At 60.0% G+C, this 20,628-nt stretch overlaps 1 protein-coding gene across 1 annotated transcript in view; it reads left to right on the top strand.

Moving 5' to 3' along the window:
- Positions 1–20,150, top strand: part of COL26A1 (collagen type XXVI alpha 1 chain) — a 25,383-nt gene extending 5,233 nt beyond the window's left edge. The window contains exons 2-11 of the mRNA XM_064478783.1: positions 27–88; positions 6,610–6,766; positions 8,833–8,931; positions 9,612–9,764; positions 11,642–11,725; positions 13,577–13,629; positions 15,178–15,213; positions 16,375–16,422; positions 17,865–17,949; positions 18,650–20,150. Coding sequence (XP_064334853.1) covers positions 27–88; positions 6,610–6,766; positions 8,833–8,931; positions 9,612–9,764; positions 11,642–11,725; positions 13,577–13,629; positions 15,178–15,213; positions 16,375–16,422; positions 17,865–17,949; positions 18,650–18,810 — 938 coding nt within the window. The 3' untranslated portion in view covers positions 18,811–20,150. The remainder of the gene's footprint in view (positions 1–26; positions 89–6,609; positions 6,767–8,832; positions 8,932–9,611; positions 9,765–11,641; positions 11,726–13,576; positions 13,630–15,177; positions 15,214–16,374; positions 16,423–17,864; positions 17,950–18,649) is intronic.
- Positions 20,151–20,628: the final 478 nt, after the last annotated feature.

The raw sequence follows: 20,628 nt of genomic DNA, 5'->3' as shown, positions 1-20,628 counted from the left end.
CTCCACTCTCACCTCTTCTCTTTCAGAATGCATGAACTGTACCCGGCTCAGCGACATGAGTGAGCGGCTGACCACGCTGGAGGCCAAGGTCAGATGGCTTGGGGATCCTGGGCTTAGGGAGCTGGTTGGGGAGAAGAGGTGCTTTGGCCCCAGGGATCCCAGCAGGCCTGAGCAGCCTGATTCTAGGGGTTGCATGCTGTTTGAGGCCTCAGGGGCTCTGGATGACCTTCTCTGGGCTGAGCCAGCCTCCTGGGGTTGGGGAGATAAGTGGGGTGAGCAAAAAATCTGGGGGTCCTTGTCAGCAAGCTGGTCTGGGTGTTGGCCTCAGTGGCTGGGAGGCTGGATGCCCAGAAGTTGACTCCTCAGTGGAAAGGACAGAACCACAGCCCTGGGGCAAGGGTGTCACCTCGGAGGGAGAGTCCTGGTGTCAGAGGAGGCTGCAAGTGTGGCCCACTGGCAGGGAGTCCAGAGTGAGGATAGAGCACCAGGGTGGGCTGAGAGACCCCCACAGCAAGAACACAGAGCAGCCCAGAGGTCAGCCCCCAGCCCAGAAGAGCCTGACAGGCAGGTGCTCCCTGTGGACACACACACACACACACACACACACACGCACACAGCCCTTGCCAACCCTCTATCACCCTTTGGCCCTGCCTCCTACCTTGAAAGCCTGACCGTGAGGGCACCTGTCCAAGGCCATGGGGGCTACAGGTGACAGCCAGATGGAGCCAGGCAGATGTGGGACCACAACCCACCAGCCGGCTGACTCTCACGAGGCTCCCACCTCCTCGTCTGTGGACTGGATTGAAGCACCAGTTTTGCAGGGCTGCTCAGAGCCTCAGATGACATAGTGGTGGACCCCAGCTTTGGAAATGGTCACGTGCTGGACCAGTGTGAGGATCTGTGTTACCCTCTATGCCATGTCACTATCCCCATCTTACTAATGAAGGCACAGGTACATGGGAGACATCCATGCAGAGCACGTGTCTTGAGAAGCCCCAGTGCGTGAATGGCCTCCCTAGTCCCCACCCCCTTCTGCAGTCAGGAGAGTCCCCCAGCAGCCCGGGCCCCTGGGCACAGGCTGGGGGTGAGGGACCCTGTGCCCTCCTTGGGGTCAGTGGCTCTGTGGGGTGGGGGCAGAATGCTCAGAGAGCGGTTCTTGCCATGTCGGACAAGGTGGGGCTAGGGTAGCCCTGGGGAGAGTGAGGGATGCTGGGATGAACTCCTGGTACCCAAGATTTTAGAAAAGACAGGGTTCCCAGGCTGACTGGCCTGACGGACATTTTCCAGGCACCTGAAGCCTCTGTATGGTTTGGCTGAGCATCGGCTGACAGCCTGCCCTGGCCCCAGCCCAGCACCTCGGGGTGTTAAAAGTCACAGCTCTGGGGGAGGACTGGCACCATGCCAGCTGTCCCCCACCCACCTGGCCCTCGCCTATGCCCTCCCACCATGAGCATTTCTTCCCCTGGTCCTCCCACCCTGACACCTCCCTCTGCCTAAGGAGGCCGCATCATGGCACGGCAGCAGGTTGGGGGTGGGGTTTGCTCTCTGACCTTGAGGGTGAGGTCGTGGCACCTCTGCAGACCTGGAGGACTTGGTGGGGGGTTGGTTGGGCTGTCTCTGAAATAGCTCTGCCTTGGCAGGTCCCTTCTCAGCTCTGGGCCTCAGTCTACTGCCCTGTAAAATGGGAATTAAAGGAGTCACTTCCCTGCCCCTCACTGGGTCGTTTTGAGGCTGGTGGATGGGATGAGCTCCAAGGGCTGTTGGGTGTGGTGCAGGAGAGGTATGCAGAGAGGTGGCTGCCATGCGTTCCTTCTGGATTCCCAGGTAGGGGATGGGAGATGCCTGTCTCTGCTCCTTTATCCTGTCTGGGTCTCCTTCCAGCTGCCCACCTGCCTGCTTTGTGTCCAAGTGTCCCCTAGAGAAACAGGGCCCCAGTCAGAGGAACCAGAGAGGCAACAGCCTGGAGAGGGAGGGGCACAAGCCAAGCTAGCCACCAGGACAGCCCTGCAGGCTCGGGGGCTGTGCTGAAGTCAGGGGAGCCTACAGAGGTCAGAGAGAACAGGGAACTGGGGTCAGGTGGGTGAAGGCAGAGCCAGGCAGGCAAACTCAGATGGGGAGTCAGAACCTAGGCAGCTGGCGTAAGAAAGCAGCAACCCAGAGGCCTAGAAATTTCGACTTCTGCTTCCTCAGACAAGAAACCTGTTTTGGCATGTCAGGAGGGATGCATTCAGTGGCAAGTGACAGAAACCCTGCTACTGGCAGCTTATTCCTTAAGACATTGATTGTTAGTTCCACAAGAAGTCCAGGAGTTGGTGGTCTTGGGATTGGTTTGGTGACTCGAGAACCCAGGCTCTTCACAGCCTTCCTCTCCACCTCCTTAGTGAATTGACTTTCATCCTCATGGTTACAATGTGGCTGCTGCAGCTCAAGGCATCACATCCTTACACCTTGTTCAAAGGCAGGAAGTAGAGGGTGAAGTAAAGCATCCCAACAGATTCATTATGTCTCATTGGCCAGCACTGGGCTGTACACTCACCTCTTAGTTTCAGGGAGCTGGGAAGATGAGTACCTGGCCAGTCATGATTCCTCCCCTGGGGCACACTCTCAGGCACACAGTAGAGGGTTCTGGAGCCCGGGAAGAGGGAGTGGTTGGAGGCCAGGCGATCATGAGGGAGGATCTGCTCCATCTTCACTCCCTGCAGGTGCCCCAGTTGCCAAAGGGTCCAGACCTGGGAGCTGATCTAGGAATTCCTGCCACAGGCTGGAATGGCTGTTGGTGAATGGTGGGCCAGAAAGCCAGCCGGAAAAAAAAGGTTCCTGCCTTCCATCCTCTCCTTCCCCTCAATTTACACTCTTGACTTCAAGGACCAGACTGAGTAGGAGGGAGCCCAAGGGGATTTCCCCATGTGAGGGTCACAGAAGCCTGGAGAGTTGACTGGTCTCTCGCGCCAGAGGGTGACGTCCAGGCCCATCCTCCAGGCCTCTGTGGCGTCATCAGGGCCATTGCCCTCAGTGGTTTTCTTGGGCTGAGTCCCCACGCCGACTGCTGCCTCCCTGGTGAGCTCATGGCCGGCAGGGATGGGGTCAGTTTCTCCAGGAGGTTGGTCACAGCTGGGCCTGTAGGGCTTGGACTCTGGCGGGGGCTGATTCTAACTTGGCCATGGTTAGGGCTCCTCTGCCTGGGTCTGTGGTCTCGGAGGCCTTGGTGTCTGTGTGGGAGGTGCTCGAGGAAGAAATGAGCCGGGTCTCTTGTGCTGCATGTGGCCAGGCTGCAGGTGACAGGTCCCCTTAGGGCAACTGGGAGTCCTGCCACGAAAGAATTCCTGGGCTTGACCCTGGGAGCCCCTCCCTGATTCCTCCAAGGCTCTCCTAGCCACATATTGCTCCTGGCTACTCCTTGTTAAATGCGTCCATCTGGAGGCCCCCCAAGACACCACATCTCAACTCACCCCCCGGACTGGTCACCTTCACCCCCACACCTGCCCTCCCCTGCACTCCTGATGGCAATCCCCCCCATCCCCAGAGCCAGTCAAAACCCGAGGAGCTGCTCCTGCCTTCGCCCACCCTCCTGCCAACAAGCCCTGGGGCACCAGGGCCTGATGGTTCTCCTCCCCCGTCCTCATGCCCACTGCCCTGGGTCCCCCTCCACAGGCACTGACAGCCAAGTCTCCTTGCCCTGCTCCCCCAGCTCCTATACTGCCCGAGACCTCCTAACCTGGGCCGCTCAGGGGTGGGGCAGGAATTGTAACCCACCTGTCCTGGAGGGGCTTCTGGGGCTCAGCACATGGCGTTCCACCCCCGAGCTGCTGTGTCATCTGAGCCAGCCGCTCCCATCTCTGCACCTCTGTGAAGCTCCACGGAGGCCAAGGCTGTGGCTTTGCTGTGGGGAGGTGGATGAGGCACCACACAGGGCCCTGGCCCCACTGCCTTGCTGGTGACCTTGGGCAAGTCACTTGCAGTCTCTGAGCCTCTGTTTCCACTTTGCCTATGATGTGGCTGCGGTGGCCTCTCCTGCCTTGTGAGCCCTTGTTAAGGACCAGAAGGGGGAGGCACTGGGAGACAGGGGGCCCTGGGGGTCTCAGGAGCCTCATGGGGCAGAAGCCCACCCACCTGACACAGATGGAGACCGGAGATCTGGTGCAGAGATGCTGCTTTGCTCCCAAAGATCCTTGGAGACTCTGTCACCCAGGCCTAGGGACATGGCAGGACTGGTGGGAGGGGGCGCTCAGAGCAACCCTTTGCTGCTCACCCACGAAACCTCACCCAGCCCAGGCCCAGGCACTGCGAAGGCAGCCGTTTGTGCCCCAGCATCAGCAGGAGTACCTGGAGTGCCCATGTGCCTCGCGCTCCCATTCTCCTGTGGTTCTGCAGGGGCAGGGCTATCACCCCCATTTTGCTGATGGGAAAACCGAGGCCCACAGAAGTCACGATGTCTGCACAGAATCACACAGTGGTCACCTAGTGGGAGAGTCAGGATTCAAACCAACCTGTCTGGCAGCCAGGCCTAAGCCTCCCTGATCAGAGCACAAGGGTGGGGTGCCTGCTCCCCAGGTAGTCCTGACTTCCAAGGGCAGGGCTGGTGACATTGCTCCTGCCGCCCCGGCTGTTAGTACAAAGTGATTGTGCAGGAGCTGAGGGGACACACAGGAGAGGATGGCCCCCTTCTGTGCAGAGGGTCAGACAGACGCAAGGAGGGGACAGCTCACTGGAGTCTCAGGGGCTGGGGAGGGAAGGGCGGGGCTGGTGGAGGGCCCTGCGGGGACGGGCTCGGATGTGGGGAAGTCTCAGGCCTGAGGGCACTGGGCCAGTTCAGGGCGGCCGGAGCAGAGCAGAGTGGAGGAGACGCAGGTGAGGCCCAGGTGAGGCCCAGGTGAGGCTGGGACGGGAGCCTGTGTACGAGCTGCGTGGGACACTGGCAGTTTGCGGGGGACTCGGGGGCTCAGTGGGGTTTGCTTTCTTCACTCCACTGCTGTTGCGGGGCCTCCAGGAGAGGAAGGAGGTGGGAGGTGGGGAAGGCAGGGGGCTGTTGCAGAGCCTGGGGCGCAGGCTGGGGTGGGTATGGGACACAATGAGGCCAAGTGAGGGCCACGGGCAGGCCTGACTAGGCCCCCCTGGAAGTAAGGAGGACTCTGGTGTTGGGGTGGGAGCTGGGTGGGCCAGGGTTTGGACGCCTTCAGGCAGCAGCGCCGATGAAATTAGGCTCAGTGATTATGATCGCAGGGGTCCCCAGACAGGCCCACCCCCAGCCCTGTCCTCAAAACCCCTTCATCTCACAGACCCTGAGAATCTAGCAGGATTCTGGTTTCCAGGAGCTGCAGGGGACCTGAGACACTGGACTCCTTCCTCCCCATCTGGCAGATGGGGACACGAAGACCAGGGGCACACAGGGACCAGAGCAGGGATATGGTGCCCTCTCTGCTGGGGTGGGTCTCTGCAGGTTCTCAGCACCTTCCCGCCTGCCCTGTGCAGCTCCCTGGCATGCAGCGCCCCCTTCTGGCCCTTCTGGGAGCAGCAGGGTGTCTCGGGGGCCTCTGAGGCCTGGCTCCAAGTTCCTGTGAATTAGGGAGAGTCTCCCCACCCAGGCCCTGGGTCCTGGTGGTTTTTGACCCCTGCTTCCCTCCAGGGGAGAGGATAGGCTGCTTTCCAGGCTGGCCCTGAGTGGCCACGGCCACCTTTGTTTCCCTGGAGCTCCTGCTAAAAATCATGCACCAAGCTGGGCCCATTTAATTCTTTTTAAGTACTTGATTTACAATGTTGTGTTAATTTCTAGTGGACAGCGTAGTGACTCATTTATACATATATATTCCTTTTCATATTCTTTTTCATTATAGGCCATTACATGGTATTGAATATAAGTCCCTGTGCTATATAATAGGACCTTGTTGTTTACCTAGTTTATACATAACGTTAGTATCTGCAAATCCCGAACTCCCAATTTATCCCTCCCCACCCCATTTCCCCCCTGGTAACCATAAGTTTGTTTTCCGTGTCTGTGAGTCTGTCTCTGTTTTGTGAATACATTCGTGTCCTTTTTTTTTTAAATTCTTCATATAAGTGATAGCATATGGTATTTTCTTTCTCTTTCTGGCTCACTTCACATAGTATTACCATCTCCAGGGGGAGCCATTTATTCTTTCCCCTCCCCTTCCCTCCCTTCTCCTCCCCTTCCCTTCCTCTTCCCCCTCCCCCTCCCCCACCGCCTCTCCCTCCTTCCATCCGTCCATCCAAACACTACCGGACTGTGTTGCTGTCCCCTGAGCCGGGCAGTGTGGGGGACAAGGGGGCCTAGCCCCTCCCTTGGGAGAAGGCAGCAAAGTGGAGGTGATCATGGTTGTTATTCAAACAACCCCAGAGCTAATCCTAGTGACGGCCCCTCTTTAAGAAAAGTACGGCGACTCTGACAGTGTCTGAAGGGGACCTGGTGGAGCCCGAGGGTCGGTCAGCAGGGCTTCCTGAAAGGCAGGGGGGCGGGGGCAGGGGAGTCCAGGGGTGGGCCTGGTGGTCCCACGAGCGAGCAGCAGGCAACTGCTGGTCTCCTGCAGCACGTGTCCCCAGTCACATGTGCCCCTGGCCTGGCCCGGGCCTGACCCTCTGCCCTCTCCGGCCCAGGTTCTCCTGCTGGAAGCGGCAGAGCGGCCCTTGGGCCCAGACAATGACCTGCCGACCCCGCAGAGCACCCCACCGCCCTGGAACGAGGATTTCCTCCCTGACGCCATCCCTCTTGCCCACCCCGGGCCCCAGAGGAGAAGACCCACGGGCCCAGCCGGTGAGTGAGGCCTGCAGAGGAGGCCCAGCCTCCCAGGGCCTCCACAGACAGGTCAGACAAGCCCACGTGCATTTTGAAAACATTTAAAAATGGTGGTGGTGGGGGGGTCACTAAAAATCAGAACTTCTCACTTATCTGAGAAAAATGGAAGATCTGGCCGTGGAGGGCAGTCCCTCATGGAAACATTTGGCTGCACCTAAGTCATGGTTGCCGGTGCAAATCCTGTCTTCGCTCCAAGTTTGCTGCGGTCCTCACCATACCTTGTTGCCTTACAGTCCAGCTCCTGTCCTCATTGGCTGCCCTGCTGCCCCTTAGTGTCTGCACTTAGGCCCCAGCCCGGCTCCATCCTTGATTGGCCCTATTTTAGAGCAGCTCTGCTTGCATACCCCCAGGACGGAGAGCCTCCTGCCCCCAGCCCGCCTTCTGTGGGACCCTTGCTGGACTCTGACCACAGCTGGGGGACATCCACTGGCCCGTCGTTTTCACCCTCCCACCACATTTTGAAGTCAGGGGTAAACGTTTTCTCTCCGCAGTGTCTACCCCTTGGTCAGGGCTCTGCTCTCTGAGACTGCAGGACAGTGAGTGATAACCTCAGTGACACTGGTCGTCTGGATTGTTGAATGCCAGGTGTGGGCTGGGGCTTTACCCCGGGCGGATGTGTAGTTGGCATCTGTCCGTGTGGCTGAACTTGAAGGTTTAAGGCTGATGTCTCTTCTCACTGGTCAGTATCTGTGCTGTGCCAGTTATTAAATATGTTTATATCACCTCAGTCTGTACAGAATGATTGCTGATCATTCCAGTAAGCTCTTAAAGGTCAGGTTACAGAGGAGAAAACTGAGGCTCAGAGAAGTGCCCCCTGGGGTCACCCAGCAATCCAGGGCCATTTTGACTCAATGATTCTCATCCCCACTGGTACCCTTTGCAGGTGACGCCCTCCCTCTTACTCTTCCCCCACTGAGCCCCTAGCTTCTTAGCATCCCTGCCCGCACTCGGCTCTGAGCGCATACTCCATCCCCCTCCCTGCCTGCAAACCCCCAGCAGTGGGAGAGTTGGCCTCCGGTGGCCTGTCCAACGGCCAGGGAACCAGCAGATACTCTGCATCTTCTGAAGGGGCTGGGGGCTGTGTTCAGCGGAGGTTGGGGTGGGGTGGACGCGGGTGGCCCTGGCGTACCTCTCTAGCCACTCTCCTCAAGGTCTCACTCCCAGAAAGCTGTCCCATGCCCATCTTCTTCAAATCCTTCTTCTGGGACTCGGGAGAGAGTGGGCAAAGGGGGTTTTCATCACCTGGAAGACCTGGACCCTTAACGCCCCCTGGAGGGGAGAGAGGAAACTGGAAGGGGCTCTGGGTTTCCTGGAGCATCTTTCTTCTTAGGGGAAGCACAATTCCAAATAATGGCCAGCAGGTGGCGCACAAACCCTATAAATGGTGATACCTGGGTAAGCTCTGGTATCCCCGAAAGCTGATGGGAATCTCTGGAAACTAGCAGCCAGGGGCCATAAGAGCCCCCCATCAGTTCAGCAGGCATCTCTGAGCGTCCTCCCCAGGCCCAGGCATTCCAGAGGGGGAAGGGGCTGTCCCCAGGCCGCACGGTGGGCCTCTTACCTCTCCTTGTACTCTTGCCCACCGTTGGGGCCTGGAGACCCGGGAACTGAGCAGACATGTCATTCAGAGTTTCCTGGGGTCAACAAGGAGGCCTTACTGGGAAGCCCAGTTCCTGACCCTGAGCATGGAGACAGTAGGATGTGGAGAGAGGTTCGGAGCCATTTACAGCCTGGCTCTGTTACAAGCAAGGGGCCACGCCTTTCTGAGCCTCAGTATTCCTACCCATCAAATGGGAACAGAAGTAACTCTTGAGGTCAGAGAAGTGACAGGAACAAAAATGGTTTGTAAATTGTAATGACTGATGTGAGTGGATGATGGTCCCTTTGCCCATTGTTGGGGGGACCCCAGGTGGGCAGGGCTCCTGGAGGCAGGTCTGACCGGACAGCCCAGGTGGTCAGGCCTAGAGCCACCAGGAGCAGCTCGGCCCCCAGTGTTCTCAGGCCTCATCTCATTCTCCCCCCAGGACCCCCAGGACAGACTGGACCACCAGGACCTGCAGGCCCCCCAGGCTCCAAAGGTGACCGGGGCCAGGCAGGAGAGAAGGGCCCAGCAGGGCCTCCTGGTAAAGACTCCCCCACACACCAACCTGACTTTGTCCACTGGGGGCAGGGGGTTGGGGTTTCTCCCCTGACAGGCCAGGCATCCCATACACCCCCTGATCTTACTGGAGCCAATGGCTACCATCTTGGGGGGGCTCCAGGCTCACTTCCTCCTACTACCACCCCCCATGGCGGCTCATTCTAAGCACTTTAGGGCCAGGTCTCACCGTGGGCCGCAGAAAGAGAAGGCTCCTGGAACTGTGGGTGCAGATGTGGGGGGTTGCTGCTGGGGGCTGGGGCTTGTTCTCAGCCATTTAAACAACACCTCCAGAGATCACGCCGCTCCTCCTGGGCCCTGTCAGAGCAGGTGCAGGACAGGCCCAGGCTGGCTGCCACCCTCGGTGCCCCTTTCCCAGAGCTGAGGTCCCTGCGGGGACAGAGGCCATCTGGCCAGAGCCCCTGCTGATTCCATGGTCCCTGCCTCCCTCACCTCCCACCCGGCTGCCCCCGGGTTCTCTCTGCACTGGACTGGGAAGGGAAAGTCATTTCATTTCCATCTCAGGACAGCCCTCCAGGGAGTTTCTGGGCCTAGAGGCCACCACTGACCCTCACCAGCCCTGTCCCCCTCAGAGCCTGTTTCCTGCCTCTGTAACGGCGGTCGCGCGGCCCGGTCCTCTTGTGACTCCTTTTCTCCCCACTGCAGGCCTCTTGGGGCCGCCAGGGCCCCGCGGGCTTCCTGGAGAGATGGGGCACCCTGGGCCCCCCGGGCCCCCCGGTCCAGCAGGCAGCCCAGGCCTCCCTCCAAACGGCCCCCAAGGAGTCCTCTACTCCCTGCAGCCGCCCACGGACAAGGACAGTGAGTGTCCCGCCTGAGGGGGTGGGGCGGGAGGGCAGGCCCGGGCGTGCCTTCTGGGCTATCAGCCCTCCCAAAGGACCCCACGGAGCGGACAGTCAGTGAGTGCGGCGTTGGCTTTGCCAGGCGGGGGGCGAGGTTCCCTGGGTGGGGGGGCTGATATGGCCCCCCCAACACCACTCTCGCCCTGGCCTTGCCTCCCGGCTCAGCTCCTGCCCCGGAGGCCTGACCCTCACAGGTCACTCTGCTCTCTGGCCTGGCCGTGGGCCACCCCCCACCCCGGTGACAGCAGCACCACCAAGGTCATCTGTTACCGCATCGCCTCTTCACAAGTCCCCTCACTGTTGGCCATGTGTTGATGGAGCCCCTACTTCGTGTAGGACCACCATGTGCTTTCACCCCCAGGGATACGGCAGTGAGCCAGACAGACTCCTGCCCGCAGGGGCCGCAGTCCAGCGCAAGAGGGCGTCCCTAGGCGCACAGGGAAGCAGCCACCCATGTGTGGGGATGGTGGGGAGAGGGAGGCCTGGAGAAGGGGGCTTGGGGAGGGGAGTGGGCACTGCAGCCCATGAGGGGTGTCGTTTGGTTAAAAGCCCTGGGAAACAGGAAGGGTTTTAAGAAGTGGGGAATGGAATTGACTTGAAATTCTGAGACTAGAGGCTGAGACGGCCCAGGCACCACAGGGGACAGAGACCTCTTTGTCGGCTGTCAGAGACACCCAAGCCCCTTCCTGCTGGTGCTTCTGTCCCACCCCCGACCCCAGGCAGCACAGCCCTCCCCTGTGCCTGAATTGCAGGGTCACTCTCTGAGCCTCAGTTTCCCGGGCCGGGGAGGAGGGGTGCTAATCCTCCTGGATGGAGTTGCTGTGGTGAAGGTTGAAAAACACAGCCCCCAGCCAATGCCTGCCTCACGGGGGAGGGACTCGTTCCCAGGCGGATTGGGGGTTCTGGGCTGCCCTCAGTGGGCACAGGGGCCAGGCAGGGGCAGGAGAAAGTGTGAACTCACTGAAGACTCAGCCTCGTCACAGGCACAGTGGGCTCAGTGATGCCTCCTGGTGGGGGACAACGGATGATGCTTGTGAAGTGCCTTGTGGGTCTAAGGGCTCAGCGGCCGGCACCCCTGGGCCCCGAGGGCTGCAGCCTGCCCTGGCCTAGGCGTGATGCCCTACATCTGGCACTGCCCACCTGTCATCTCTAGTCCTCAGATAGGACCCTCCTTACCCAGCCCCTGGGGGCCCCTTGTGAACATTGGGAAGAGTAGGGGTGCCCCAGTGGGGGCACCTGGTTGGACAGGACTGAGCACCTGTAGGAGGTCCACCTGCTGGAAGGCCTATGGAGGGATTGTCCAAGCTTCCACGCATGGTGGGAGAGGCAGAGGTAGCTACCCCCACCCCAGACATTTTCTAGGCCTGGCCATCTGGCTCTGGCTCTGAGGATGGAGCAGGGCGAAGTCACATGGGCTTGCCCTGGAGGGACCCAGATGGAGGAAGCCCAGGACCCCGCAGTTCAGAGGGCAGGGAGGGCTTCCTGGAGGAGGCCTGGCAGGAGTGAGCCAGTTGTGTGCATCAGGATGGGCATGGGGGGCGGAGCCTGGAAGAGAGTCCAGCCTGGGCAACAGGGAGGGGAGCGGGTGGGGCCAGAGTCTAAGGGCCTGGGGTGTTTACGAAGGAGTTTGTGCTTTAATGGAACCCCCAGGGGCTTCCCCTGCCTTCTGACTTGGCCTCCTCTGAGCAGTGGGAGTAACAGCGTCTGCTCACCAGGCCTGCAGTGAGGCCCAGCAGGGTCGGGGTGCCCGTCCAGGCTCTGAGGGACCTCAGCTCTAGCCCCCCAGCCTGGCTGGCCCCGCCCCACTGGTCACAGGTGGCTCTGCTCTCCCCGCAGATGGAGACTCGCAGCTGGCTTCTGCCGCCGTGGACACGGTGCTGGCGGGGGTCCCAGGGCCCCGTGGCCCCCCTGGCCCTCCAGGTAAGCGTAAAGGGCAGCAGCACAGGCTGGCCTCAATTGGGTACCCCATCCTGGGCCTAACCTGGGTCAAGTGGCCTTGAGGGGCCAATTGGGGACTCCCGGCCTCAGTAGGTCTGCCCCACCCTGCCATGTGGTTTGAGGTGAGGCCACAGCAGGGATGCCCAGGCCCAGGAGGTGTGGGTCATCACAGGGGGCGCCCTGGATGCTGGCGGAGCAGGTGCCTGTGAGAGACAGGAGGCCCTGGGCCTTCAGGCAGAAACCTGGGCCCTGGGAGAGGGGATGGCCCTGGGACTCCATGGGGACCCTCCTTGAGAGAGGAGGGGAGTGTGGGGCAAAGCCTGGCCCAGAGGTGAATGAATGAGCAACAGGGGTCCTGGGCGCTGGCAGGCTGGGGGTGGGGGGTGGGGGGCGGTTGTTGATCAGGGCTCCAGGCCTGGGCCCTCTTTCCCTGCCATTCAGGTACTCTCTCGGTTGTTCAGGAAATAGTCACTGAGCTCCCGCTGTGCCCTGGGCAGTGTTCTGGGTTCCTGAGATACTTAAATAAACAGAACAAAGGTTCCTGTCCTCCCAGTACTTGCATTCTAGTGGAGGAAGGCGACCGGGACACAGATCCTGTGAGTCCCGTAGTCAGGTACCGACGGGCAGCAGGGCTGGGCGGGCGGCCGGCCCAGGTGGCCTCATTTATGGGAGAGGTAATTAGGTTTATTTATTTATTATTATTATTTTTTAATGGAGGTACTGGGGATTGAACCCAGGACCTCATGCATGCTAAGCATGCGCTCTGTTACTGAGCTATACCCTCCCCTGGGTGGCCTCATTTAAAAGGTGGCATTTGGGAGTGAGCTCAGAGGGTACCTGGGGACTGAGAGGTGATTTGCTCTGACTGAGAGGAAGCGTGTCTGTTTTTTAAGTAGACTGAGTCCAGGTCTTCACCCCATCTGAGGGGTGCGCTTTCCTGCAGGCCCTCCCTAAGCGTGGTGGGGACACTCTGGTGCAGCCTAGCAGGGGGCTGCCTGTGCGGGCCACCGGGACAGAGGCCTCACTCTTCCAAGCATTTGGGAAGTTCATTCATGAACACCACTCCCCACGCTGCACCCGTCCAGCCCAGCCTGACCCTCTGGGCACCCCCAGACCCCTGGGGGAGACAGGCATTCAAACTGACAGTGGCCATGGTGATAGGTCCATGTCAGGGATTTGCCTAAAGAAGAGGTAGGGGTAAGTGCCAGGAAGGCTTCCTGATGGAGGCGATGCTCAGCCTGAGACAAGTAGGAAAATCCAACAGGAAGACTTTGCTGGGATGTGGAGAGGACAGAGAAGCTTCAAGAGGAAGGAACAGCATCAGCAAAGGCACAGATGCAGAGGGACTTCCCGGGAGGGAATCTGGGTGATGAAGGTGGAGGGGGCTGGGCTGAAAGCAACCTATTTAAAAGGTGGGCTGCATGGAAAGTGGGTGGTCAGGCAGCAGCTGTAGTAACCCAGGCAAGAAGGGCAGCCCCAGAGGAGTCGGGTCCGAGGTGGGGCAGACTCGAGAGAGATTTGCTGGGGGACTGGCGGCTGGGGAGAGGGTACGGGGTGGCTCCGTGTATGAGGCCCTGGGAGCAGGAGCAGGTTGTGGTGTAGGGGTGCAGGGAGAGGGTGAGTGAAGGAGGGCTCTCTGCTCTGAGGACAGGGAGGCAGGCAGGGGAGCACGTGCTTCCTCCCACATCCTTCATTTGCCAGACCTTTGTTTGCTGCCGATGGAGACAGACCCCCAGTAGGGACTGGGATGGGAGGGTAGAAGTTCCCTCCCAGAGCTGATGGGGGAACAGCAGGCTTCTCTGACCCGAGGTGACCATGTGACTCTACCGGCAGGTCCCCCTGGACCACATGGTCCCCCTGGACCCCCAGGTGCACCTGGATCCCAGGTAAGATCTTTCCCATTTCTGGCAGGGGAGGGGGGCATGTCTACTCAGGAAGGAACCGGCCCACTTGGTCGGTCCCCACCGGGCCCAGGGGGACCCAGGGGAAGGCAGGTGCGAGATCCTGGCTTTGTGAGCAGCAGTGACCCTTTGCTACCCACTCTGCCTGTGCCAGGGAAGAGTTAGCATCATTCCCATTTCATAGATGAGCTGAGACCTAGGTGCTACCTATAGTTGTACAAAGGGTGTGGTGAAGCTGGGCCAGGATCGCCAAATGTCCTTCCCAGCCCATTGCCCCTCCGCTATGAGAACTGCCTGTGACGGGGACATCAGAAGGCTGACTGGGTGACCCTGAACCCCAGCTTGCTCTGCCTCCCCAGCTGTGTGATCTTGGGCAGAAAGGCAGTCTCTCTGGGCTCTGTCTTCCTCAGCTGCTAAGATGGGGAGTACAGGGCCTCCCTTGTGGACTGTTACAGGGAGTGAGAGTGAAATAAGGTGGAACTGCCTCGTGCTGCAGGAGCCCAGGGGCCTAGGGGGAGCCACATGGAGGAGGAGGAGGGGGCCCGGATGCAGAGGCAGAAAGGGTGGCTTTTGGGGATGTCCTACTACACAGAGCAGTCATGCAAAGATGCGAAGAGCATTCCAGGTAGAGGGAAGAGCAAGTGCAAATGCCCTGAGGCAGGGAAATGCACATACTGAGCAAAGGAGAGTGTGGGGTGAGACGAGGTGGAGAAGTGGGCAAGGACTTACCTGCAGGGCTGATGTGTGGATCTGGGTCACAGTGGAAAGGGGACTCACTGAGTTTCAGTCCCGTATCTGACTCACATCTTTCAAAGGCCCCTCTGGCTGTCGTGGGAGGAATGGAAGGTGGAGAGGGGGTAGTGGAGCAGGGAGGAAGCTGCGGCAGCGCCGAGGATGGACATGTTTAGAAAGTGGACCTGACAGGTCTGGCTGATGGAATAAACCTGGTGTGGGAGGGAAAAGGAAGTTTCCCTCCAAGGTGTGTGCGGGAGCGGCCGTGGGGCCGCAGAGCGTTTCTGAGAAGAAAGGCTGCAGGATGGGTGCGGGTTCCACTTTGGAGAGGCTGAGTCGGGTGCCTCCCAGTCGGCCCGGTGGGGATGTGCGTGCACAGCTGGATGCACGGGTCTGGGGCTCCGGGGAGCCTTCTGTCTGGGCATCAGCACTGATGGGGAGTCCACACGGGGACCCTTGTGATCACCGTTGCTGTCACTCTTGTCTGAGGGCCCTTCTCTCCACATGCTGGGAGGACGTGTCCCCTTCTCCCAGTGATGACCATCCTCGGCGTTGCCCCATTTCACAGGTGAGGAGATGAAGAGCTCAGCTGAGGCCCACAATCATGCACTACCACACACCGGTGGGGGGCGCTCCGGGACCGGGAGGCCCCCAACCCCGGCCTTCCTGTTTCCTCTGTGCCATCCTCCTCCCAGCCTATTTTTCAGATTTCCAGGGCCCAGTGCCGGGGAGGACGAGGGGAGGACTGAGGGGTCGGTGGGGGCAGGCAAGGCCTAATCTGCTGTGATGGATTTTCTGCAGGGCCTGGCTGGAGAGCGGGGCGTGACGGGGCCATCTGTAAGTGTGGGACTGTGTGGAGGGGCCACCCCCCGCGCGTTGGGCTCCGGTGCAGGCCCAGGGTACCAGGTGGGTGGGCATCTGCCTGAGCTCAGCCCCCCAGCTTCCCCAAGCCGGGCCTTATCCAGCCCTGCCAGGACGGGGCAGAGGGAGAGAAACGGGCAACCCGAGTGCAGTCGCAGCTGCCCAAGTGGAGAAGGGGTGACCTTGGGAGGTGGGAGTGTGAGTGAGGGCTGAAGGGGCCTTCTGTTGAGGGGCTTGGACGAGAGTCCTGAAGTCTCTTCCAGGGAGCCCAGGCCCCTGGGTTCATGTGCTGTGTGACCTGCAGAGTCCCTTGCCTTCTCTGAACCTCCCAGGAGTAGAGACACAGACAGCTGCCCTCTAACTTCCCTTCATGAGTCTCACCTTTATCTCCAGGGCCGAGGAGGTGGACACCTCCTTCATGTCTAAGTCTTATTTGGGGCGTGGGGCTGGGGAAGAGGGGCGGATCTTTGCTGAGCAACTTCCCCACTTCATATAGCAACTTCCCTCTTCATCCACAGTATATTTAAGCTTCATAGTGACCCAGCGAGATGGCTCAGGGAGGTTAGGCAGTTTGCCCAAGGTCACACAGCTAGGCAACAGTAGAGCCAAGATTTGAACCCAGGAGTATTGGCCTCCAAAGCCATGCCTCCTCCAAGCTTGTTATCAATATTGATTTATTTAATCCTCCAAATAGCTCTACGAGGCAGGCACTGTTATTATCTTCCCTTACCCTCCCCCCCCCCCCCGCCACCAAACGCTTTTGGAGGTGAGAAAACCAAGGCACAGACAGATAAGTAACATGCTTGAGGTCACACAGGAGTAAGTAGCCATGTAAGTGTTACCATGAGGCCAATACTACTGGCCCCATTTTAGAGTCAGGGAAGCAGAGACCTGAGAGGCGGGGGACTTGATCCCTGGAAAGGCCGAGATGGCAGCTCATGGGTTTCCAAGCCTGACTCCTCCCACCCTAGAAACAGAATTAAGTCCCTAAAACCAACCCTCTGCTGGGCTGTGCAGGGGTGCCCGGGGCCTTGGCCCACCGCTACTCTGCTCACCCCAAGGTCGCTGAGAGGCTGAAGAGGGTGGGAGAGGTGCCCCACCCAGCACAGATGATTGATTGTATGACTTTCTTCCCAGGGGGAGCCTGGCGGGAAGGGGGAAGAGGAGGAGAAAGCTGCTGCCGAGGTAACTGAGCCCCTGGGCCCTGCTTCCCTCCTGCCCCTTGGCTGTGTCTTAGCCGGAGAGTGGGGACCCTACGGAGCTGGACTGACACCGTCATTCCAGCACTGGCCACAGGGTGAATGGGATCCCAGCCCAGCAGGGGAGACCGATGAGTGAAGTGGTGACTGCAGCAGAGGGTGGCTACCGTGAGGTAGCACAGATGAGGCGACTGGCCCGCGGCCTGGGGGTGGGGGAGACCGTGTCGGAGGAGGCAGGAGGAGCCACAGGCCTGTGGGAAAGACCCTCTTTTAGGGAGACTTCAGGCTGTGGGGTCCCTCTCCAGGGACAGGACTCTCCCGTGACAGCACCTGGCGCATGGATGTGCTCAAGGTCATGGTGCCAGGGGACTGAAGGATACAAGGGCTGGCTGGCGGATGTGGGAGAGTGCCATGGAACCACGGCAGCCATGGTGGGCATAGGAGGCAAGCGGGAGGAAGATATAGATGTCGGGGTCACTTGCAATGGGAGACCGAGAGTGTGTGACGACTCTCCCCACCCCACTTCCTAAGAGTGCATCCCGTGGCCCAGGGACTGCGGCTAAGCTGGGTCCCTGATGAAGGGGGGCCTGGACCCCTTGCTCCTCCCCCCCATGCCAGACACTTCCCACAGCCAGCTTCTCGTGGTCTTTGATGGGAAGACCTCTCTCCTGTAACTCGGTAGCATGCTTTTTGGTTTTCTTTTGTTCTGTTTTAAGCTAAATTAATCTGAATGCAATGACAGAGCTGTCATGTTCCACCAGCAAAACGTGCCCATTTGCTGCTGACTCTCGGGTGGGGCCTTGTCTCTCCAGCATCACTTTTTTTTTTCAAAATGGCCCTGTCACCTGTCTTCTCAATAAATCAGTTCATTCACATGTCTTGACACATGAGGTCCTTGGCCCGTGTGTAAGCGGGTCCCAGAAACGCAGACACGCCATCTGCACGGACTCCTGCCGGCATTCCAGGAGCCGTGGTTCTTCTTCCGGGCGGGGTGGCCACACCTGGAGAGCTGTCAGGTGGGCGGGAAGGAAACAAACAAATTAAACTCCCCCCAGCCTGTGGGCCCATACTAGGTGCTCTGCCCACAGCAGGGTGTTTTCTGGAAAGCAGGGCATACCAGGCAGCCGTGGAGGCAGGAAGAGCCCAGGCTGGAGGCAGACAGGTCTGGGTGTGAAGCCCCAGTTGGCCATTTCCAGGCTATGTGGCCACAGGACACTGGTTACCCTCTCTGTACATCAAGTTCCTTGTCTGCAAACAAGAATTCAAAGCCCAGCCATGGCACAGGGAGGTCCAACCTCTGATGCTGTTGTATTGATGATGGAGATAGAAGAGAAGAGGTGGGAGTGGGGAGGGCTGGGACAGTACCCTGAAGATGGGTGGCCCTGGCCCTGTGGCTGGCCCTGACCCTGGCTGCTTCCTCCCCACCAGGGCGAGGGGGTGCAGCAGCTGCGGGAGGCCCTGAAGATTCTGGCAGAGAGAGTCCTCATCCTGGAGCACATGATTGGGATCCATGGTGAGTAGTGAGATCGGACCACTGAGTCTGGCATCTCCCTCTGCCCCTGCCCTCTCACTCCTGGCTGCCCTGGTGCTGGTGGCCACAGGTCTTCAGTCTCCTTGTCCTGATGGCCCCTGTGCTTGGCTGCCAGATGGTTGTCCCCAAACCTCAGTCTGGTCCCATCCCTCCCCTACTCAAGGACCCTCAGTGGCTCCCAGCTACCCATGACCAACGTCCAGGTCCTAAGTTCCTCCCCAGCATAGCCTGGTGTCCACTGACACAGAGTCACCACCCTGTCACCCCAGGTCCCCTCCCACCTCCACACCTTTGCTCAGGCCGGTCCCTTCGCCTGCTGAACCCGACCTCCCACTTCAGGGTCTGCTCAAAGATCTTTTCCTCTGTGAAGCTGCCCTCCTCCTCCCCGCCACGCTCTGCTGAGCCTTCAGTTCCCTCACAGGGTGGGGTTTCCACACCTCTTCCTGGCACCCCAGGGGGCCCTTGCAGCAGGTGGTGACTGGCACCTCTGCAGGGCCTGGAGCCTGGGCCTGGTCAGCATTTGGTGAAGAATGAGTGGATGAATGAATGCATGAGTGAATGACTGCATGAGGAGTAGAAGCCGGCCGCTGCTTTGTCTGGTCCTTGCTGGCAGGGCTGGAAGTAGGGGTGCTGTGTGGGCCCCCAAGGCCCTGAGTGAGCTCACCTCCTGCTCTCCTTCCAGACCCCCTGGCTTCCCCCGAGGGGGGCTCCGGCCAGGACGCCGCCCTGAGGGCCAACCTCAAGATGAAGCGTGGTGGCCCCCCACCCGATGGCTCCCTGGCCGCCCTGCTCGGCCCCGACCCTGGGCAGAGGAGCGCTGGCCGGGCCCATGGCAGGAAGTAAGAGGCCAGCTCTCCAGGACCAGCCCCGACTCAGCTGGAGACCCAGCCCCAAGGCCTGCGCTGCTGCTGGCCCCTGAAGACACCCCAAATGGGACTGGACGATCGTGAGGGACACTGGGTCCCGGGGCCTGGAGGCTTTAGGGACAGGTGGCAACTATGGGGGCAGGTGCCAGAGGGGCCCAGCACCCTTAGCAGAGCCCTGCCCTGGTCCCTGCCCTCCCCACCCCTACTCCCTGCTGGAGACAGGGCCTGGCGGGCTGGGCGGGCGTGAGCAAAGTCATAATACTCATCATTTACTGAGTCCCTGCATCAGCTGGGCCTGTCCGAGGACCTGCCCTACATTGTCTCATTTAACCCTTAGGAGGTAGGCTTGTTACTCCCAGTTTACATGGGGGACAGAGGCTTGGAGAGGATAAATAACCTGCCCAAGGCCACTGGACCATGGCGGGCTGGGGCAGGATTTGAACCCAGGCCAACCAGTGTTCTCCTTCTCCCTCTTCACGGGGAAACTCAGACAAGGTTGGCGTTGGGCCAGGTGACTCCTGAGGCTCCAGCCGGGAAGGAGGGCAGGGCCCTGCCCAGTACGAGACCCCGGGGGCCCTGGGCCTCCTTCCTCGACTCCCCTCCCTGGGCCGGGGTTCTGCTCTGCAGGCTGGGGGCGGCCCAGCCCATACCTGCTCTCAGAGACCAGGGAGACCTTGAATGAATCCACGATAGTCACGTGGACTTGGAGACAATGAGAGAGGAGCACTGGGGGGCGTGGCCCACCGCTGCATCCCAATCACTCTGACCCCACCCACCCCACCAGGGCCCACCGGCCCTGAGCTGGGAGAAGCAGGTATTTAATGGGACTTTCAGCCCCGCCCTCTCCTGGCTCTGGGAATCTGCAGGGTTGGCCACTTCTGCGTTACATGGCAAGTCCTTGGTCCCCTTGACCCAGTAGAGGGGGGAGAGCTGCCTGAGTCCCAGGTCCCGCTCAGGAGAGACGCTTTCGGGCCTCAGGTCCCCTGTGACCCAGACTGGCCCTGGTGCTCCTCTCTCGCTGGGTCAGGACCAGGGCTCAGCGACGGCAGCAAATCAGCCACAGGTGCTGGCACCACTCCGGTGCGTCTCCCCGCATGGCAGGGAAGACTCGTCCCCACCGCCCTTGGTGCTGCTGGGGGGCTGTGGCCTGGTCCCTCCGGGCCCTGGTAACCTCTCCCTGCCCGCGAGGCCTTGACTGCCCCTCATGAGGCAGGGCTGGCTGTGTAGGGGGCCAAGATGTAGCTTCCTGCAGGCCTATCTTCACAGAGGGGTGGCCAGAGGCGGCGGGAAGTCTGTAGCCCTCTGACAATAAAGGTGCTCTCCCCACTGTGGTCTGGTGTCAGGTGGCAGCGGCCGAGGGGGAGGCTGGCTGAGCCCTGCTGGCTGTGTGGCAGGGAGGGTGGGGAGTGGTCCAGAGGGCTAGGGCGTGGCTCTCCCTGGGCCATCGTGGTTCAGTGCAGAACTCTGCAAGGTCACAACCTGAAATCAACCTGGCCTTCCAGGTCCTTACAAAGGATATTTGTCAAAGTAGGAGCATAGAGCATCTTTTATTTAACAGTCGATTAGCTCAACGTTTATCTTTTAAACATTTAGATGTATGTGATGCCTCCCTTTGTACTCTGGCCCTGAATCCTGCACTGGCTGGGGCAGGCCTGGCTGGGGGGCTAGCAGAGTCTGGAGTGAGCCCCCCAGGATTGGATGTCCAGGTGCTCCCAGGGCCACCTCAGAGCCACTGGGAGCAAAAGGGGTACAAGAGGGAACCAACTTCCGATGGGAGCTCGGTGGACAGGCCCAG

Source organism: Camelus dromedarius, chromosome 24 (assembly GCF_036321535.1).
Source record: "Camelus dromedarius isolate mCamDro1 chromosome 24, mCamDro1.pat, whole genome shotgun sequence".
Taxonomy (NCBI): Eukaryota; Metazoa; Chordata; class Mammalia; order Artiodactyla; family Camelidae; genus Camelus; species Camelus dromedarius.
The sequence above is the reverse complement of the archived record's forward strand: the minus strand, read 5'-3'. Positions and strand labels throughout refer to the sequence as shown.